This window comes from Anolis sagrei, chromosome 4, assembly GCF_037176765.1.
Source record: "Anolis sagrei isolate rAnoSag1 chromosome 4, rAnoSag1.mat, whole genome shotgun sequence".
Classification (NCBI taxonomy): domain Eukaryota; kingdom Metazoa; phylum Chordata; class Lepidosauria; order Squamata; family Dactyloidae; genus Anolis; species Anolis sagrei.
The window spans coordinates 7,840,522-7,862,501 of NC_090024.1; the positions used below are offsets into that span (position 1 = coordinate 7,840,522).

Genomic DNA, 21,980 nt, shown 5'->3' on the forward strand with positions numbered 1-21,980 from the left:
AACCACTGACCACCTGCTGCAATGCAACCTGAGCCCTGCCACATGCACAATGGAGGACCTTCTTGCGGCAACACCAGAGGCACTCCAAGTGGCCAGATACTGGTCAAAGGACATTTAATCAACTACCAAGTTTGCAAAATTTGTGGGTTTTTTTATCTGTTTGTTTGTTTTGTTCTGTTAGAAATGTAATACAATGTTTTGGTTGCGGATGACACGATAAATAAAATAAAATAAATGAGATACCATGACAGCTTTTTCAGAACAAACTCTAAATATTGGCACGCCAGAAGAAGTTTACCATAGAATCACCTGGAGGACCTAACAAATGCCTAGAGAGGCTGTGTTTTCCTCCCCCAGGCAGAGATAAGTGCAACCACGGATATAGGTTTCACTGTTATGGGGATCTTGCCATAGTTCCCCTTTTATGTTGGCTGTACTGTAGTTCATTATTTTGTATTAAATAAATCATTTGTATTTGCAGACACACATGTTCTGTTGCATTATATCTCTGAGATTCCATACATGGACAATGTGCATGGAACTTGCAGGCTTTTATTATCTGGCAGACCATAAATCTGCCAGATATATGAATCTATCTAGGGCCTGGGGTCTTTAGCAAAGGTTCTCTTCTAGGTCCCATCATGGTCACAAGCATGGTTGGTGATGATGCAAAAGAGGTTTGAGTGCATATTGGTGACTGTTCATATGTGGTCAAAATCCACTGAGCCATGTCAGTTCAAGTGGCATCTAAGTGGATTAATTATGCAGTGTAGATGCACCCTAAGTATAAATGTGTCAATGGAAGATCTTTCTTTAGATGCTAAAACTGACTTTACATCATGTTGGAAGAAAGGTTTGGTGCAGATGATGGTTACACTTCTTGCTTTCCATGACGCAATATGGACACAAAGGCAAGACAAGGATGTAAACTTTTGCTTCCATTGCCAGACACAAAGGCATTTGTTTGTAGGAGAATAGTACTCTATTTTGGCCTCTCTCTTGGCTTTCCTTCAAAAGATACAGAAACAGAATCAAGGTCATTGCTTCTTACCTGTGGCATTACGGGGACATCGGACGGCTGCAGCATCTCCAGCAGGGGTCTCCTTCCAGATCACAGAAGCAAAGCTATCTTCATCACAGATTTCATGGGGCTCTGTAAATCAAGATGGAAAGTTAGATTAGGAAAAGAGAGAAAGATTGGGAAACACAAAGTACATGGTTAAGAAGTGCAAATACAATAGGGAACGATGGATGAGATAGCAGACAACCCATCAACTGATTCTGAAAGTTAAGTATCATATTCTACCTAGGGGAAACCTCCTCAGATAATGAAATGGAATAAATGAGTCCAACTTTCTACTCTGGAAACAGAGAATGTAGAGTGAATGCAGTTTGACACCACTTCAGTGTCTCAATGTAGTGGAATCCTCCGAGTTGTAGTTTTATGGAGTGGTTGACTTTACGTGGACTCGCTGTTTCGTGGATTTTTTATAAATACTAATATAAAATATTTACATTACAATGGGACTCAGAAAGGGATGCTGGTATGTGGGCCGGGACTCCCTCCGCCAGCTCCGCTTGCCCTCCCATAACTTGGAGCATACCCTGCTGCTGAGTATGCATGCCCAGTGTGGAACACATCTCACCACACTAAAACAGTGGATGTGGCTCTTAATGAGACATGCCGCATTATCACGGGGTGTCTGCGCCCTACACCACTGGAGAAATTACACTGCTTAGCCGGTATTGCACCACCTGACATCCACCGGGAAGTGGCAGCCAATAGTGAAAGGACCAAGGCAGAGACATCTCCAGCTCATCCCCTGTTTGGGTATCAGCCAGCACGTCAATGACTTAAATCTAGAAATAGTTTTCTAAGATCTACAGAGACACTCACTGGAACACCTCAGCAAGCGAGAGTCCAAAAGTGGCAGGCTCAAACCCAGAACCTCAACCAATGGCTGACACCAAATGAGAGACTCCCCCCTGGGCACACAGAGGACTGGGCGACTTGGAAGGCACTGAACAGACTGCGCTCTGGCACCACGAGATGCAGAGCCAACCTTCAGAAATGGGGCCACAAAGTGGAATCCACGACATGCGAGTGTGGAGAAGAGCAAACCACTGACCACCTGCTGCAATGCAACCTGAGCCCTGCCACATGCACAATGGAGGACCTTCTTGAAGCCACACCAAAAGCACTCCAAGTGGCCAGCTACTGGTCAAAGGACATTTAATCAACTACCAAACTCACAAATTTTGTATTCTGTCTGTTTGTTTGCTTTGTTCTGTTAGAAATGTAATATAATTGCCTGGTTGCTGATGACTCGATAAATAAATAAATAAATTGCTATGTATTTTATAGACTGTCAACACTGGATTCATTGTGAGCCCAGTTTTTTTTTTAATTTATGTAGGCATTCCCACAGATAGGATTACCACCTATGAATTGATTTTTTTGTCATTGTCTTTCAAACTCTGAGGAATAGGAGAGTATTTTAGAGGTTCCTACTGTCTCAGAATAATAATGGGACTTGATATATTAACTGAGTTGGATCTGTTTGTGGAGGTTGCATATCTAGATTGTGGACTTTCCAGAAGTGTATACTTAGCCGCTGTATGATGGAGAACGTTACAACAGAGTTTTCTTTATAGACCTAAAATAATGCTATAGATGTAAACGAACTCATGAAAATGCCCTTAAATGATTCTACAGCTCTGACAAGGAGAGACAGAACCTCAGTCTTCAAGGTACTAAAATAAACTCAGCACCCTGTTTGAGTAATGCAGGCCTTTATGGGGAGAGGTTATTTATGAGACACAAACCACTGGAAGCTGTCAGTCGGGTATTAAAGCTATTATTCACCTTTAAGCATGGAGAGGGGGACATATTTATTTCACAGTTTTCAATTACATTTTCCCTATTTTATTGGGCATGTAAAACAAGGTGTAAACAGGGTGGTGAACACCCAGCCTTCACTGGAAAGGGAGAGTCTAGGAAGACTGAAACTAGAACGGAATTAAGATTTGGAAAAAAAGGTTGCAGGAATTCTCTTGGCATGTGTATATATTGTAAAGCTTAACACCACTTGAACTGCCATGGTTCAATGCTATGGCAGCATGGCAGCTGTAATTTTACAAGGTCTTTAGTCTGTCAAATAGTGTTTGAACCTCATCAAACTACACATCTCAGGAACATTGAGGCATCAAGGGTCTGGAGAACAAGCCCTATGAGGAGCGGCTTAAGGAGCTGGGCATGTTTCTCGGCCTATCAGCCCACCAGGACCCTAAGATCTTCTGGGGAGACCTTGCTCTCTATCCCGCCTGCTTCACAGGTGCGGCTGGCGGGGACGAGAGACAGGGCCTTTTCTGTGGTGGCCCCTCGGCTCTGGAACGCCCTTCCCATGGAGGTAAGATCAGCCTCCTCGCTGATGGTATTCCGAAGAAGACTAAAAACTTGGATGTTCAAGCAGGCATTTGGTTAATTCGGTGCAATGAATGTGTTGATTACAGATTGGTAATATGGATGATGAAATTGGACCAGGATTTTAGTTAGGAGATGGATTGGATTCTGATTTACGTGTAATATTGTGTATTATGTTTTTATGGTTTTAATTGTATACTGTGCACTGTATATTTTGTTGTAAACCGCGTTGAGTCGCCAATTAGGCTGAGAAACGGCGGTATACAAGGACAGTAAATAAATAAATAAATAAATAGCCTGAAGAAGAGAAGGCTGAGAGGAGATATGATAGCCATGTATACATATGTGAGAGGAAGCCACAGGGAGGAGGGAGCAAGCTTGTTTTCTGCTTCCTTGGAGACTAGGATGCGGAACAATGGCATCAAACTACAAGAGAGGAGATTCCATCTGAACATGAGGAAGAACTTCCTGACTGTGAGAGCCGTTCAGCAGTGGAACTCTCTGGCCGGAGTGTGGTGGAGGCTCCTTCTTTGGAAGCTTTTAAACAGAGGCTGGACGACCATCTGTCAGGGGTGATTTGAATGCAATATTCCTGCTTCTTGGCAGAATGGGGTTGGACTGGATGGCCCATGAGGTCTCTTCCAAGTCTTTGATTCTATGATTCTATGGAAGTTCAAGTGGTATCAAACTACATTCATTCCACAATGCAGCTTCACCAAAAGTTAGTCAAAAGTAGTTATTGTTTATTTGTTCCGTCATTTCCAACTCTTTGTGACCTCATGGAGTAGTCCACGCCAGAGCTCCCTGCCGGCTGTCACCACCCCCAGCTCCTTCAAGGTGAAACCAGTCACTTCAAGGATACTATCCATCCATCTTGCCCTTGGTCGGCCCCTCTTCCTTTTTCCTTCCATTTTCCCTAGCATCATTCTTTTCTCTAAGCTTTCATGTCTCCTCATGATGTGGCCAAAGGACTTCCACTTTGTCTCTAGTCTCCTTCCCTCCAGTGAGCAGTCGGGCTTTATTTCCTGAAGTATGGACTGGTTGGATCTTCTCGCAGTCCAAGGCACTCTCATGATTTTCCTCCAACAGCACAGTTCAAAAGCATCTCTCTTCCTTCACTCAGCCTTCCCTAAGGTCCAGCTCTCACATCCGTAGGTGACTACAGGGAATACCATGGCTTTAACTGTAGAGATTTTTGTTGCCAGTCTGATGTCTCTACTCTTCACTATTTTATTGAGATTGGACATTGCTCTCCTCCCAAGAAGTAAGCGTCTTCTGATTTCCTGGCCACAGTCTGCATCTACAGTAATCTTTGCACCTAGAAATAAAAAAGTCTGTCACTGCCTCCATGTTTTCTCCCTCTATTTGCCAGTTATCAATCAGTCAGGTTGCCATCATCTTGTTTTTTTTTTTGATGTTGAACTGCAACCCAGCTTTTGCACTTTCTTCTTTCACCCTGATTAGTAGGCTCCTCAGCTCCTCCTCGCTTTCAGGCTGTGTGGCCATGTTTCAGAAGCATTCTCTCCTGACGTTTCACCTGCATCAATGGCAAGCATCCTCAGAGGTTGTGAGGTCTGCTGGAAACTAGGAAAATGGGGTTTATATATCTGTGGAATGTCCAGGGTGGGAGAAAAAACTCTAGTCTGTTGGAGGTATGTGTGAATATTTCAATTGGCCACCTTGATTAATATTTAATGGCCTAGCAGTTTTCAAGGTGTTGCTTCTTACTGTCTGGGGATATCCTTTGTTGAGAGGTCATTAGCTGTCCCTGATTGTTTCTTGTCTGGAGCTCCTCTGTCTTTATTTAATGTTATGATTTTAGAGGCATTTTTAAATACTGGTAGCCAGATTTTGTTCATTTTCATGGTTTCTTCCATTCTGTTCAGACTGCATGTACAAAATTTCAACCACGAAGAATGGGAGATATTTTGCTGAGTAAATACAGCCAGTCCCCAGATTTACAGATTTTGCATCTACATATTCAACCGGCCATAGCTTGAAAATATTTTTTAATCCAAAAAACCTTGATTTCACCATAAATAATACCATCTTTTTTAAAAAATAGTGATTGTATACAATGGGTCTTGACTATCAGTGGATTTTGCTATCCTTCTACCAAACCTCAGTGGACCCCAAGGGCCCATTGTATGTCTTTTCATGCAAACAAGTTCTCTTCTATGTTGAAAAAAATCAGAAATTTCTGAACACAATTGCTTTCAGCTTACAAAAAAATCACATTCCTTGCATAAAAAAGAAATTTTCCGCACACACAAAATATTGGGTTGTTGTAGATTTTTTCGGGCTATATGGCCATGGTCTAGAGGCATTCCCTCCTGACATTTCGCCTGCATCTATGGCAAGTATCCTCAGAGGTAGTGAGGTGTTGGAACTAGGAAAAGGGGTTTATATATCTGTGGAATGACCAGGGTGGGACAAAGGACTCTTGTCTGCTGCAGCTAGATGTGAATGTTTCAACTGACCACCTTGATTAGCATATAATGGCCTGACTGTGCCTGGAGCAAACTTTTGTTGAGAGGTGATGAGATGTCCTAGTTTGTTTCTTCTCTGTTGTTGTGCTGTTGCAATTTTAGAGTTTTTTAAATATTGGTAGCCAGATTTTGTTCATTTTCATGGTTTCCTTCTTTCTGTTGAAATTGTCCACATGCTTGTGTATTTCAATGGCTTCTCTGTGTAGTCTGACATGGTGGTTGTGAGAGTGGTCCCGCATTTCTGTGTTCCGAAATAAAATGCTGTGTCCAATAAAATCCAGGCACAGTCAGGTTATTGTATGCTAATCAAGGTGATCAGTTGAAACATTCACACCTAGCTCCAGCAGACAAGAGTCCTTTGTCTCACCCTGGTCATTCCACAGATATATAAACCCTTTTTCCTAGTTCCAACAGACCTCACTACCTCTGAGGATGCTTGCCATAGATGCAGGCGAAACGTCAGGAGAAAATGCCTCTAGACCATGGCCATATAGCCCGAAAAAACCTACAACAACCCAATCATTCCGGCCATGAAAGCCTTCGACATTACACAAAATATTATTTTCAGCACAATGCCATCTTTTTCTTTCTGTATGCAGAACAAATCCTGAACTGCAAAGTGTAGTAGTTGTATTTGAGAGTTTTGCTGCAGAGCAGAGAAAATTAATCATTCATGCCTGCCCATGAGAACCAAATTAACACCGACTTACATCCCAGTATTAGCTGTGTAATAACACTGATGTGTTCACACACAGGATGGTGAATGGTCTGGAAACCAAACCCTATGAGGAATGGCTTAGAGAACTGGATATGTTTAATTTGGATAGGAAAAACCTAAGAGCTGATATGATAGCCATCTTCAACTGCCTGGAGGGATGTCTTGTATCAAATGGAGCAAGCTTGTTTTCTGCTGCTCCAGAAACTTGAACATGAACCAATAGATTCAAATTACATGAAAGGAGATTCTGCCTAATTTTTTCAGAAGAGCTTTTTGACTGTAAAAGCTGCTCAACAGTGAAATAGATGGCCTCCAAGGGATGAGTCCTTCTGCAGAAGAGGTTGGAGAACCTCCTTTGTGTAGATCAGTAGTTTCCAACCTTCGTACGGCCGCAACCCCTTAATACTGTTCCTCATGTTGCGTTGACCCCCAACCATAAAACGATTTTTGTTGATAACTTCATAACTGTAATTTTGCCACTGTTATGAATTGTAATGTAAATATCTGATGTGCAGGATATATTTTCATTCACTGGACGAATTTTGGTACAAATACCAGACATGCCCAATATTGGTGGGGTTGGGGCGGGGGATTGATTTTGTCATTTGGGAATTGTAATTGCGGGGATTTATAGTTCACCTACAATTAAAGAGCATTCAGAGTTCCACCAATGATAGAACTGAACCAAACTTGGACCAACAGAAAATATTGGAAGGGTTTGCTGGGCATTGACCTTGAATTTGGGAGTTGTAGTTCACCTACATCCAGAGAGCACTGTGGACTTAAACAATGATGGATCTGGACCAAACTTGGCATGAATCCTCAATCTGCCCAAATGTGAACACTGGTGGAGTTTGGTGAAATTTTGGAGTTGTAGTTGCTGGGATTTATAGTTCACCTACAATCAAGCATTCTGAACCCCACCAATGACAGAATTGAACCAAACTTGGCACACAGAATTCCCATGACCAACAGAAATTACTGTGTTTTCTGATGTTCTTTGGCAACTCCTCTGACACCCCCATTTCCCCCCCCCCCCAGGGTCCCGACCCCCAGGTTGAGAAACACTGATGTAGATAGATGAAACAGTCAAGGATGTTTGCTTATTATACACCTGGGATATTGTGTACACCTGGAATATTGTGTCCAATTCTGGGCACCACAATTCAAGAGAGATATTGACAAGCTGGAATGTGTCCAGAGGAGGGTGACTAAAATGATGAAAGGTCTGGAGAACAAGCCCTATGAGGAGCGGCTTAAGGAGCTGGGCATGTTTAGCCTGAAGAAGAGAAGGCTGAGAGGAGATATGATAGCCATATCTCCATGTGAGAGGAAGCCACAGGGAGGAGGGAGCAAGCTTGTTTTCTGCTTCCTTGGAGACTAGGACGCGGAACAATGGCTTACAAACTACAAGAGAGGAGATTCCATCTGAACACGAGGAAGAACTTCCTGACTGTGAGAGCCATTCAGCAGTGGAACTCTCTGCCCCGCAGTGTGGTGGAGGCTCCTTCTTTGGAAGCTTTTAAACAGAGGCTGGATGGCCATCTGTCAGGGGTGATTTGAATGCAATATTCCTGCTTGGCAGGATGGGGTTGGACTGGATGGCCCTTGAGGTCTCTTCCAACTCTTTGATTCTATGATTTTATGTACTGTATATTGTACCCTCATATTTGGGGAATGGAAATATGAGATAAAATGTATTATTATTATTATTATTATTATTATTATTATTATTATTATTTCTACTACTATGACTGCCTTCAAGACAGTGGTTTCAACTAGATGGCCCCTTCCAAACCCATGGGTCTATGATAGGAGCCACACAAAAGGAGAGCCATTGAGGACATGAACCCATAATTTGACACCTAGCCTTCTTCTATGCTGGTAAAAATGCTGGCACCATGTCCTTAATTTCACTCTTTCAACTTTTCCTCCTGCGCTAAACTACCTTCTTGGGAAACAAAGCATGACACACCACATTAGGGATGCTTGTTAGAAATGCATTTCTCCATCTTGCCTGAGAGTGTAGGAGTGCTCCTTTGCTCAGGAGGGAATATCGTGATCCCTTTAATTTTTAATATCCCTTTGTAGCAAAATCCTTTTTTACAAGAAGGAGGCACACAGCACTGGGAGAATTGAATATCTAACCCAATTATACCCAGCTCCTCTTCACATTTTAGTATTTTTTTCAAAAAAAAAATCAAATTACAGGGGAGTTTGATGTTCTTTCCCCACTCCTTTGCAGCACAAAAAAAAAATCTGCTTTTTAGTTCAATGAATTTGATCACTAGAAGATCTGAGTGCCATGCTATCATAGGGCAGAGTAACATTTACTGATCAAGGAATGCATAACTATTCTCAAGGCTGGAATATCACTTGGAGTGCATATACACTGTAGAATTAATTATCTATTATTATTATTATTATTATTATTATTATTATTATTATTATTATTAACCAGCCCAGGTGGTCCCAGTGGTTATCGGCACACTGAGTGTTGTAGTTCAGTGTGTTGGTAGCGTTGCTACTCCTAGTAGCAGGGAGAAAAGGTCTGCTCAGGAGGCGGAGGGAGAACAACAGCAAAAGCGCATTAGGGAAATCATTATGGCTCCAAGTGATACTGACACGTTTCAAGGCTTCTCGGATTGCGAAATGGGGGATGGAGAGGAGAGCAGAGGTGTAAAGAGGACTGCTCGCGATCCGGAGTCCGAAGGGGAATTGCAAAGGAAGCGCATCCGGGAAATACTTAGTGCACCAACAGAGGATGAGGACTTCCTGGGGTTTGAAAGGAGTTCTGGGTCTGGGAGTGATATGGAAGAGGAGGAATTAGATTGGACCCATGTTCAACAAATAAGGGACATTTGTAACCAATCCACCTCCAGTGAGGAATTTGAGGGGTTCACTAAGGATTGGCAGCCAGGAACCTCTTGGCAGGATCTAAGTCTTAGCAGACGCTGGCAAAGGTGGAAGGATGGGCGCGCGGATTCAGCTGCGGGGCTGGGGGCAGCTGAGAGCGATGAGGAAAGGATGGGGAGCTCATCAAGCTCTGATGAGGAACTTTGAGATAAAAGTGGATTCTGTTTGCATGATACTTTGCAGAAGGCAAAGCATCTTTATTGGACATAACTCTTTGCACTGCCAACTCTTGCATTTGGGTCCTTGGCCTACAGCTTCGTGTGTTCCTGAATTCCTGTTCCTCGGCGATTCCTGCATTTAAGCGTTTGTTTACCAACGGCTTGACCACAGACCGGTTTGACTATTGTTTTTGGCTTTCTGGATTTTGAACTCTTATAACTCTGTGCTTGAACAATTCCTCGTTTCGGAACTTCATTTTTCCATCTTCTGTGACTGTGTTTTTGTGCTATACCAACTTTCAAGCGATTTGCTTAATTTTGAGTTTAATCCGGATTATAAGGCAGCACTATAATCCGGGTTATATTTTTGTTACTGGTATCGCTTTATTTTTGATGCCAAATTACTCCTGGAACTCTTTGCACTGAAGTTAAGTGCTTTGAAATACTATTTTTGTACAATAAAGCTGTGTTTTGAACTCTTATCTTGTGTTTGGCTCTAATTAAGGCTTCTGGATCCTGACACTGGGTGCCATGGCAAAAGATCTTAGCCGGCATTTGGAAACAATAAACATTGACAAAATCATGATCTGTCAACTGCAAAAGGCCACCTGACTTGGATCTGCGCGCATCATTCAAAAATACATCACACAGTCCTAGACGCTTGGGAAGTGTTCGACTTCTGATTTTGTGATACGAAATCCAGCATATAGATCTCATTTGCTGTGACAAACTGTGTTTTTGTGTCTGAATAATAATAATAATAATAATAATAATAATAATTCAGTTTGAAACCAGGCTACAGAATCATAACACTTGATGTTTTGCAAAGCATTTATCCTTCTCTACCAAAAAATGCTGATGCCTCAGGAAACTTCAACTTCCATGATTCCGTAGCCTTAAGCCATGGCAGTTAAAGCAGTGCCAAGCTACATCAATAGGAGCATAGTGTCTAGATCCAGGGAAGTAATGCTACCCCTCTATTCTGCCTTGGTTAGACCACACCTGGAATATTGTGTCCAATTCTGGGCACCACAATTCAATAAAGATATTGACAAGCTGGAATGTGTCCAGAGGAGAGCGACTAAAATGATCAAGGGTCTGGAGAACAAGCCCTATGAGGAGCAGCTTAAGGAGCTGGGCATGTTTAGCCTGAAGAAGAGAAGGCTGAGAGGAGATATGATAGCCATGTATAAATATGTGAGAGGAAGCCACAGGGAGGAGGAGGGAGCAAGCTTGTTTTCTGCTTCCTTGGAGACTAGGACGCGGAACTATGGCTTCAAACTACAAGAGAGGAGATTCCATCTGAACATGAGGAAGAACTTCCTGACTGTGAGAGCCGTTCAGCAGTGGAACTCTCTGCCCCGGAAGGGGTGGAGGCTCCTTCTTTGGAAGCTTTTAAACAGAGGCTGGATGGCCATCTGTCAGGGGTGATTTGAATGCAACATTCCTGCTTCTTGGCAGAATGGTGTTGGACTGGATGGCCCATGAGGTCTCTTCCAACTCTTTCATTCTATGATTCTATGATTCTATCATTAATTCTACAGTGTAGATGCACCCTCAAAGTGAGGAGCTTCTTATATTTGGTTGAGATGAGCCTGAGGAAGGTTTGTAAACCTAGAACTACAAGTTGCCCAACCGTATGCTAGTTGGTAGCCACACCAGGGATTTTGGATTTGGACTCCTGAAACCCTGTTCAGATATCAACTGATATTTGTTGTGTGACACAACAAAGAAAATAAGGAAGATCTCCCCATTAACCTAGGTCGGAAAATTAAAGGGGGATCCCACAGCTTTTCCAACTATCACTCTCAGAATCTCCAATTAACATAACTAATGGTGCTTTTGGGGAGGTGCAATCCAGAAAGGAACTTCTCTAACCTTAGCTTTTCATAGCCTTTGACATATTTCTGGTGGTTATGGACTCTTCAGTAGTTATTGTTCTCAAGTAGTAGCCAGAATTCATTTGGTCAGTGTCAACTGGAGTAGAATTGCTGAAATGACTGCTGAATGGGGAGTCTACACATGGCAAGTAAAATCCAGTTAATTTTGTTTAGTTGATTCTTCTTTATGCTAGTTGAGACTAATGATAACATTTAGGTCTATATCTTGCAGAATTCCCTACCCATGCTGGTTGGGAGGACTCTGGGAACTATAGTCCCAAGCTCTGTTTCTGAGAATCTTCACATTTGAAGATGGCATTCAATGGTCAGTCTAGCACAGAGCTTGGGGGAAATCAGTTTTAGAGAGTACACTGTGCTAGCGGGGGGATTGTTGGAGCTATAGTCCTTCCAGCATTAGCTGACTTCTCAACCTAGGAGGAATACCATGATGTCCTTGAGCTTCCAGGATGAAAACCACCCTCAAACCTCATCTACATTGGCCTGTTAACCTGTTGGTGACCACATGTACTGTCCCGATTCCACAGCTGTGGCGGCTTGGAATGCAGATAGCCCATCCTGGGTGGGACTGCTCCCATTGGATGTTCCCTTACCGTTCATCTCTCCATTGCTGCTCCCAGGTGACCACAGAGCTCCTTAAGAGCTCTTACAGGTATCTCATGTGGACACCTTCAGAAGTAGCAAGAAGGTGTGATGATAAGCTCAGGGAAAACGGAGATGGCTGTGGTGTCCCATGTGGACTCAATTCTGCTGTCCAAATAATACTGAAGCTGTTGTGTTGCTTCAGAGTTTTAGACAAACTTTGGAGCATTCCTGGACTTTTCTTACTTTGTGGCTAATCTGGATTAATTGGGTTTACCCTATGATACCTACCAGAAGTAGAGGACCATTGTGCAGACAGCCAAGAATGAACACACAGTGAGTAGGGCTACGTGGGGTTGCCTTTGAAGACGGCTCGGAAGCTCCAATTAGTCCAACGTTCGGCAGCCATGATACTAACTGGAGCGGAGCGCAGGGAGCATACAACTCCTCTGCTGCACCAGCTCCACTGGCTGCCGATTTGCTACCGGGCTCAATTCAAAGTGCTGGCGTTGGCCTTTAAAGCCCTAAACAGTTCTGGCCCAACCTACCTATCCAAACGTATCTCGGCCTATCAGCCCACCAGGACCCTAAGATCTTCTGGGGAGGCCCTGCTCTCTATCCCGCCTGCTTCACAGGTGCAGCTGGCGGGGATGAGAGACAGGGCCTTTTCTGTGGTGGCCCCTCGGCTATGGAATGTCCTTCCCATGGAGGTAAGATCAGCCCCCTCGCTGATGGTGTTCTGAAGAAGATTAAAAATCTGGATGTTCAAACAGGCATTTGGTTAATCGGTGCAATGAATGTGATGATTACAGGAATGGTAATATGGACGACGAAACTGGATCACGATTTTAGTAATGAGATGCATTGGGTTGTTATTGTTGTGTCAATATTGTGTATTATGCTTTTATGGTTTTAAATTGTATATTGTTGACTGTTGTACCTTTGTTGTAAACTACGTTGAGTTGCCTGTTAGGCTGAGAAACTGCGGTATACAAGTAAAGTAAAGTAAATAAATAAATAGGGCTTATTAGGCCCATGTGGACAAGACCTCAGTTGACTTCTTGCCAGCAGATCCACTGGTGCAGGTGGCAAAGAATATATTTCCTCATCCACTGTGATTTTCTTTTTTTAATCACTGAGTTATTTTAGTTGCTCAGCTGAATTTCAATCTGGCCCATGCAAGTTTTTGCATAACCCAGCTCTATGATTAGCATCTAACATTGGGGGCGGAGGGCTGGGAAAGATAAAGTTCTGAGAAGCCACTGAAAGTGCACATGTTCAGAATATTGTTCTATTAATATTCCAAACCAGTGAAGAAAGCCTAAAGGGAATGGTGTTTGCTTTCAAACAGATCTGAACATCTGAATCAATTCTTGCTTTTAATTAGATTTAGTTATTTTCCATTTTGGCAAGACCATTTTTTAGAACAATGTTACCCCAGGATGAATACTCACCTGGACATCTTTTCTCGTTGCACTGCTTGAACTCCTCTCTGGTGCCTTGGCACACGCTTCCTCCAAAGAAAGGACCGTAGCACGACCGATCCCGCTTCTGTGTCCCACCTCCACACGTAGCAGTACAGCTTCCCCAAGGACCCCATACTTGCCACTTTCCATCCACTGCAGAAAGAGGAGGAAGATAAAAATGTAAGACAAAGAGAGAGCAATTGCCTAAAAACAAACTGCGCCTTTAAGAAGTCTACCATGCACCCCAGAAGTATGTAGTTTCAGATATACCATTATTAGCTAAAATGGGACCGAGATCTTCATTAATGGCCTTAGGTGTGAACAGAATTGTATTGGGTCATTTTGCACATACATATTCACTAGGGTTTTCTCATTAAAATGAATGTCCATCCCTAGCACAATGGTGGAGTGACCTGATGTGATGACTGTGACCTGATGCACAATGGAACTATTGTACATCTGGAAACTGGATAGGAAATGCTAGAGCACAACAGGAGTGCCCAGTTTATTTATTTATTTATTTACAACATTTTTACCCTGTTCTTCTCACCCCCGCTGCGGGACTCAGAGCGGCAACGATTTGATGCCGCAATAATTACAATTATAATAACAAGATTAAAACATATAATACAATAAATTAAAACATTAGTTAAACAATCATAAAGCCTTTCCATTACAACAATCATATGGTCTGATTCAATGTTCAGGAGCCGTTATATCCATTAGCCAAAAGTCTGGTTCCACAACCACGTCTTCAGTTTTCTTCTGAAAGAAAGGAGGGAGGGTGCCGATCTGATTTTGCTGGGGAGTGAATTCCACAGGTGGGGGGCCACCATCGAGAAGGCCTGTCCCTTGTCCCCACCAGCTGTGTTTGTGAAGCTGGCGGGACTGAGAGCAGGGCCTCCCCAGCGGATCTTAGTCTACGAGGTGGAACGTAGAGGGAGATACGTTCAGACAAGTAAGCTGGGCCGGAGTCATATAGGGCTTTATAGGCCAAGGCCAGCACTTTGAATTATGTTCGGAAATGGACCGACAGCCAGTGGAGTTGACATAACAGGGGGGTGGTATGCTCCCTGTATGATGCTCCAGTGAGCAATCTGGCACATTGGAAGTACTCAATGCACAACAGTAGTCAATGCACAACAGAATTGCTCAATTCACATTGGAGCACTTTTGCAAAGCCTAGGTGCACATCTTTGCAACCCGCTACCATGATTGATAAGATTATGAACAATAGACTGCAATGTAGGATCTCACCCTTTACATTTCTTGTGGTTAGGAGCACAGAACCCTTATAAAAGTGGAAATTTAGGGATCTTTAGGTCTTCCAGTACCACTTTATGGTAAATGCCAACCAAAAGTATAAAGTTAGGATGGAGGACCTAGAGATTAGACTCCTAGGGAGGTCTTCAACTTCTGGAGGAGGATCTGGAAGATCCGGAGAGAGCATATTACTCAAATCCTTGAGCAATTAAATCCTCAAAAGTTAAATTCACAAATGTGTGTGTGTGTTGGGGGGGAGGGGGTGTCAAATGTATTTCTTCATATTCTTTTATATTCCTTTGTATTCCTTAGTTTCAAACCAGTTTACAATCACTATTATTTTCAGTTGAAAATTCCCAGCACACAAAAGGCAAAAAGCAAGGCAAGTATTATAAAATTAAAGCATGTTGACGGCCACTTACCATTATGAAACAACAGTGATAAATAAAAGTTCAGCACATTGTACAAAGTGTGTACCCCTCCTCTCCAGAAAGCACATATGCAGTTACAATGTCATATTTTGGCTGCAACAGGAAAGTTTATAATTTATTATTTTAAGGGAAGATCAATAATTTTGAAGTTTTTCTCCCCACTGAAGAGAAAGCAAGTATTTCTGCAGAGTTTTTGGCCTTGTATTCCCATATCCAAAGGTATTTTGATAAATTATTCTGGATCTGCTTTAGCTGGAGATCCTGCACTGAAACAGGGGACTGGGCTTGCTGACCTTTTCTAACTATATAATTCTATCAGAAGAAACATTCTTAGGCCTTTCTAAGACTTCTGTGGCAGGCATTTTTATTTATTTTGTATAGTACAGGCTCGAGTTGCATCCTGGTGTGTTTTGGCCCTTCAAAAGCATTTATCTTACGTGAAAGCAAGAGCAGGACTGTTCCAGGCATTTAGCCTCCTAAGTGTAATGCACATAGGTCGATTAAACAGATGTCCCATCAAACATAACTGGGCTAAAGACCTATATAAACTCAATTGCCATGACATATCCAACCCAAGAAGGAACAATGAAGGCTTGGATAAGGTCACATCTTCCCATCCTTCCACCTCCTCACTGACCTTTAGAAGCCGAGGCTGCCAAGAGAGATATCATCAGTCTTTCATGGAAAGTCATGCCTGGCTTGACTATGGAAGTCAGGAACGTGGTTCCTTATATGACTAACCTGGGCATTGTCGAAGGAAGCAGTCTCGGGTCTCCACCCAGTGTCCTTGGCACTCGGCTCCCCCATAGGATGGTCCATTGCACTCTCTCGTCCGCTGCTGGGTCCCGTTGGAGCAACTGGTGGAACAGGAGCTCCAACTGGACCACTCGTTCCAGTTGCCGTCCACTGAGTGGCCCAAAGAAGGAAAAGAAAAAAGGCAGAATGTGAAAACCGCTTTTGCACAGCAGGGTAGCAAGCCTGCCAGTTTTCCTTCTTTATGGAAGTCAATGCAAAAAGTATGCTTTCTTAAGTAATGGTTACTTAGTAGTAGAAACCCTAAGAGATCCATGGCCTTCAAAGGCTATATATCCACTGAAGTAATAATTAAGCCATTCCAAGTCCATTCTCTCTTTTCCTATCTTGCCTTTTTGTTTTTCTCACCCTTCTCGTTCTCTCTTTCGCTTTCTCTTTCTCCTTCATCCTATCTGTATACCAGTTAAGGTTGCCCAAGAGAAAACTGAAGGCTATCCCTCTACCTTGAATTGTTATGTAGAAAGGTGGTTTTCATCAGCTGTTTCTTTTAATCTAGTTCCATGACAAGCAGCACCTGCTGATATTCCTATACAACTACAGGAGCTCTCTGTAGTTTTCAACCTGTCAATCCTGTCTATGGGCTACATATAGCTCCCAAAATCATACTCCTCTCCTTTTGTAGTTTGAATGGACTCCTGGCCATCAAGGGAAAGAATTTAAATAAATAGGCAATATAAGGTTGGTATCTTCTGCACACATCTGTGAAATCATAGAATCAAAGAGTTGGAAGAGACCTCATGGGCCATCCAGTCCAACCCCCTGCCAAGAAGTAGGAATTTTGCATTCAAATCACCCCTGACAGATGGCCATCCAGCCTCTGCTTAAAAGCTTCCAAAGAGTGTGGTGGAGGCTCCTTCTTTGGAAGCTTTTAAGCAGAGGCTGGATGGCCATCTGTCAGGGGTGATTTGAATAAGGAAAAGAAAGAAGAGCTAGACATCAAATGAGAAGTATGAGGGATTTGAAGGAGATTAAGCATATGTTTGTGTTTTCCAAAGAACCTCATCAAAGTGGGAATAAAAATAGAATAGTAGGACTATGCCATAGAAAGGGAAAGAGGAAAGGAAGCAACACTCTTATATATTCCAACAGACCTCACTACCTCTGAAGATGCTTGCCATAGATGCAGGCGAAACATCAGGAGAAATGCCTCTAGATCATGGCCATATAGCCTGAAAAAACCTACACCAACCCAGTGATTCCAGCCATGAAAGCCTTCGACAATACTCTTAGGACCATTTGAAGTGGAGATGGAAAAAAATGTTGAAGGACAGAAGCACAGCTATTGGAATTTGGAGGTCCTCAGGAAACCCTTAGATATCTGCGTGTCCCCAACATTTATTCCATTTTTGTGAATCAGAAAAGATATTTCAATAGGTTTGGCCAATAAATTCATTCATTGAAGTCCCTCCCCAAACAGTTTCCTCCCTCCATTCATATTTGGAGGTGGGGAAGCAGGAATCCAGGAGAGATGGAGGAAGTTGGTGGAATCTGGGATACGGAACTCTGCAATGGTCCATAGACATCCAATTAGTTACATGACTTCGATGCCTCGCTGAAGGCAAGGTGAAGCCTTCCCAAGGGTGGTGCCATGAAGTGGTGTAGCAACAAGGAAGCAAAAGGAAGGCATCCCTTCAAGAAGAAATTTCTATTATTCCACCTGCTTTCCTCATCTATTTCATCTCCCCTGCCATTTTTGTCCAAAACCTCCAGTATTGTGGCTGGAAAATAATGTTGGCTAGTTCAGAACAAAAGGAGATGCTTCAAGAGAAGCTCCCCAAAATCATAAAAGAAGAAAATTATCATTTCTAGTCTATGGACTATGGGCAGAAATTTGCTTCTCCCCTATCTCCTCATCAGATGAGGGACGAATCAGTAGCATGCTTCACTTCATTGTCCCTTTAAGAATTGAGCCCATCAGCTTCCATTACACAATGTATTACACAATGTATTACTACTACTCAGTGCTTAAAGGGGTGATGAAGTGGAGCATGACACTGCAGCAGCAACACAGGAGGCTTACTATGTTAGATCAATGGGGAGAAGCCAGATGGCCGACGCTTCCCCCCATGGGGGGAATGCCGTGATGGGTTCCGCACACAAACAGTGTGACTCCAGGGTGTAACTATAGGGCTTCTTCACACTGACTGCCGGAATTGTCACACAGCATGGTGAATCCGGCACTTGCCATCGGGGGGATGGTGGTCACTGGATTCACCATTATATGTGGTGATTCCAGTGGCCAGTGTGAAGAGGTCCCTATAGTTTACCCTGGAGTCTCACTGTGTTCTGCGAAGTCCAGCTGCTGCCATGAACAGGTGTCCTGTCACCACTACTTTGGCCAACTGGTGCTACTGACCAATCTATCACCAGTGTTTCTCCTACCCCACCAGAAGAACAGTAATGTCTCTGTTTGTAAACATGATGCATTCAGAGCAGGAAACTTGCTTCCAAGCAGGATCATATTCCCAAGCACACCATTTCCACCACAAAATTCAGATATGTTTATGGGACTAGGGAGAGCTCAAGGAAAAAAATGGCTGCAAACTTCTCCACTGGCTCCCAGTCCCCCAGTTTCCCATCCCTGAGCTGCCAGAGATGACTAGATTGGACAGACAACTTGAGCACTGTGAGGAGACAGAAAAGATAAACATCCCATGGATTTAAAGAGCAGCTTTCATGCCAAAAGACACGCAGGCAGGGGAAGGGAGAGAGCATGTTTAGAGAAAAGCAATTTACCGAATCCCCAGGGCTGCTTTTGGTGTTGTTGTTTTTTTCTTGTCAAAGCTGCCTCGAGTTTGACAAGATGAGTTTTTTGTCCCTCCCGCCCGCCTTTGGCAGCTCAACATCACTTTCTTCTGTAATATGCACATAAGTCACTGATGATTGGCATTGCCGGAGCTAATATCATAAAACCATCAGGTTGTTCGGGGGTTGTAAATAGAAGGAAGCCAAGACGTGACTATTTTGAGCTCAAAATGCCACTTTTAAAAATTTCCACGCACTTACAGCTGTCCAAAATCTCACGCCTGCTGGAAACCGGTACTGCCAGAAAGAATCCAGCCAACTCCTGCCTAATAGTGAGCACATAACTCTTTGCACCACTTAATTACCCAAATAGACCATGGAGTCCTCCAGTCAGAAAATACCGGCGATAATTTATCATGCGACTGGCAAAGAAAGAAAAACCCTTATGCAAAGTACAAGTTAGGGGTGAAATATGAATCCTTTTTATGAATGCAATATATCTTGAAAGACTTCCTGGCATGACAGACTGGGTTTAATTATTTCTGGAAAGCTTCGGCTCATTAGCACAGGGCTCATTAACTCTTAAGCAAAAAGGAATCTGGGGGTCAGTTCCCAACCAACAGTGTGGCTAGAAATGTCCATAGGGTTACCAAAATGACTCCTGGCTCTATGGCACATTATTTAATTCACTGAAACAATACAGATTAAAAGGTATGGGGTTTGGTGTACCTGAAGCCAAGAATGGAGCAAACAAGGTACATGCAGGTTAAATAGCCTGAGGTGCCTCAAAATGTGAGCCATGGTAGAAGTTGGGATAGGCTTAACATTGCTAAGCTTGTTAATTTTCAGTGTCAAAGGCACTCATTCCAATCATAAGACCATAGGATCACAATACTCTAAAAGGCTATATGTGATCTTGGAAGCTCAACACCAGTAGTTCTCAATCTGTGGGTTCCCAGATGTTTTGGCCTTCAACTCCCAAAAATCCTAGCAGCTGGTAAACTGGCTGGGATTTCTGAGAGTTGTAGGTCAAAACACCTGGGGACCCACAGGTTGAGAACCATTGCTCAACAGGATCAGTCTTGGTTAGCATCTTGATGGGAAACCACCAATGAATCCCAGGTGTGCTTTCTAGGCCTGGGCGGTTTCGTTTCGTTAATTCGTAATTCGTTAATAATTCGTTAATTTTTCCAATTACAAAACGATAACGAACCATTCTGGAGCAATCATTTAAAAAAACGAATTTTTAAACACGTTTTGTAAATGCTTCGTATTTCGTTATTGTATTCGTTTCGTTATTGTTCCGAGGTCGTTTCGTTATTATTTCCGCATGTCTGGGCCAGTTTTATGGTTTAATTAGTGAAAAAAAGTTATAATATCACACCAACAGTCAAGAACAGAGGGAGAGGGAAGCTTCAGAAGTTTTTGGAGGTTTTTTAGCGTATTTCGCGGTCGCGTCCGCCATTAACGAATCGATTCGTTATTGTTTCGGAAATCGATTCGTTAATTTTTTACCATTTACGAAATTTCGTAAATATCGAACTTTTTAAAAGGAAAATTTTGTAATTATTTTAAATATCGAAACAAAAAAAAACCCAAATACAAATCGATTTTAGAAACAATTTTTTGCGTTGTTACCCAGGCCTAGTGCTTTCCTTGTACATCAGAGGAAGGAGCTGAAAAAAATGACTTCTGACTAATCCTTGCCCAAGAAAAGCCTATGAGGTTGCTATAAATCAATAGATGACTTGAAGATAACACATTTGGATGGCTCAAAACAAAAATTCTTCTAGTCCAGGCAAAGAAAAAAAATATATTCCAAAATGGGTTGTTGTAGGGTTTTTTCCGGGCTATATGGCCATGTTCTTTCCGGACGTTTCGCCTGCATCTATGGCAAGCATCCTCAGAGGAGTGAGGTGTTTTGGAAGTAGGCAAAAGTGTTTATATATCTGTGGAATGACCAGGGTGAGACAAAGGACTCTTGTCTGCTGGAGCTAGGGGTGAATGTTTCAAAAATATATTCCAAAATGTTTGGAGAATATCATTGAAAACTGTGTTTCTCAAGTGTTGGAAATTTTGAAGAAGAGAACCTCGAACTGATGAAAATCTTTGCAATTTGGGACTTTTTCCTGTGCAAACACCCTACTTTTTTTTTTTTGTAGAAAACAGCATTTTCTACAGAGGAAACATCATTATCATTCTCTCTCTCTCTCTCTCTCTCTCTCTCTCTCTCTCTATATATATATATATATATATATATATATATATAGTTTTGGCACAAAAATGAAGTTCCATGCGCAAAACTTTCTATTTACTGCATACAAAAGCTGTAAATTTTGCATGAAATAAATCCCCAAACTAAATTGTCTTCCAAAAAATGGACAGCTTTCAAAAACTATCTCAAAACAGATATATTTATTGCTTCTTTAAAGAAAAATATTACTGAACAATTAATACTGATGTCACAATATGTTACAGGCAGTAAATATAAGTCAATAGACCTCAACTGTTTCTCTACAGCTTCAGCTATTCAACTACCTGCTGCTTCAACTTGGAGATGCCATGTAACCATCAAGTATTTTGTATATATGCAGCTATATAGGTTGGATAGTAAAGGACCAAAGTCGCCTATAGTTATGCAGTGGTCCTCCCATATCGGTGGAAGTGAAGGGTCCCGAACACTTAATACTTTTCAAATATACCTTTTCCAAGAACACCCTAGCATAGGTGTCCATAAACTGAATAAAAGACAAAGCAATGGATTCACATTATAAGAAAAGAAATTCCACCCAACTTTGGGAAGAACTTTTTGGAACTGTAAGAGTATCTGAGTGGAGAATAGATTGTCTTGGAGGGTGATGTACTCTCTTATTTTTGGAGGTTTTTAAGCAGAGGCTGGGTGGCCATCTGTTAGAGAACTTTGATGGTGTATTCCTTGATGGAGGAAGGAAAGTTATGGTCCCTCCAACTCTTAGGGTTCTATAAAGGGCAACTCCCCATTGCTTCTTCTGAAATCAAGTATTAGCAATTCCTCTTTCAAATAGAATACCATGGTATTCCCTGTAGTAACCTACGGA

The 21,980-nt window shown here is 42.4% G+C and overlaps 1 protein-coding gene across 1 annotated transcript in view; it reads right to left on the minus strand.

Annotated features, from left to right (window-relative positions):
* Positions 1-21,980, minus strand: part of ADGRB1 (adhesion G protein-coupled receptor B1) — a 568,132-nt gene that overhangs the window by 237,751 nt on the left and 308,401 nt on the right. Inside the window, exons 7-9 of the mRNA XM_067467249.1 lie at positions 16,087-16,259; positions 13,640-13,804; positions 1,052-1,153 (exon numbers count right to left, since the gene is read on the minus strand). Coding sequence (XP_067323350.1) covers positions 1,052-1,153; positions 13,640-13,804; positions 16,087-16,259 — 440 coding nt within the window. The remainder of the gene's footprint in view (positions 1-1,051; positions 1,154-13,639; positions 13,805-16,086; positions 16,260-21,980) is intronic.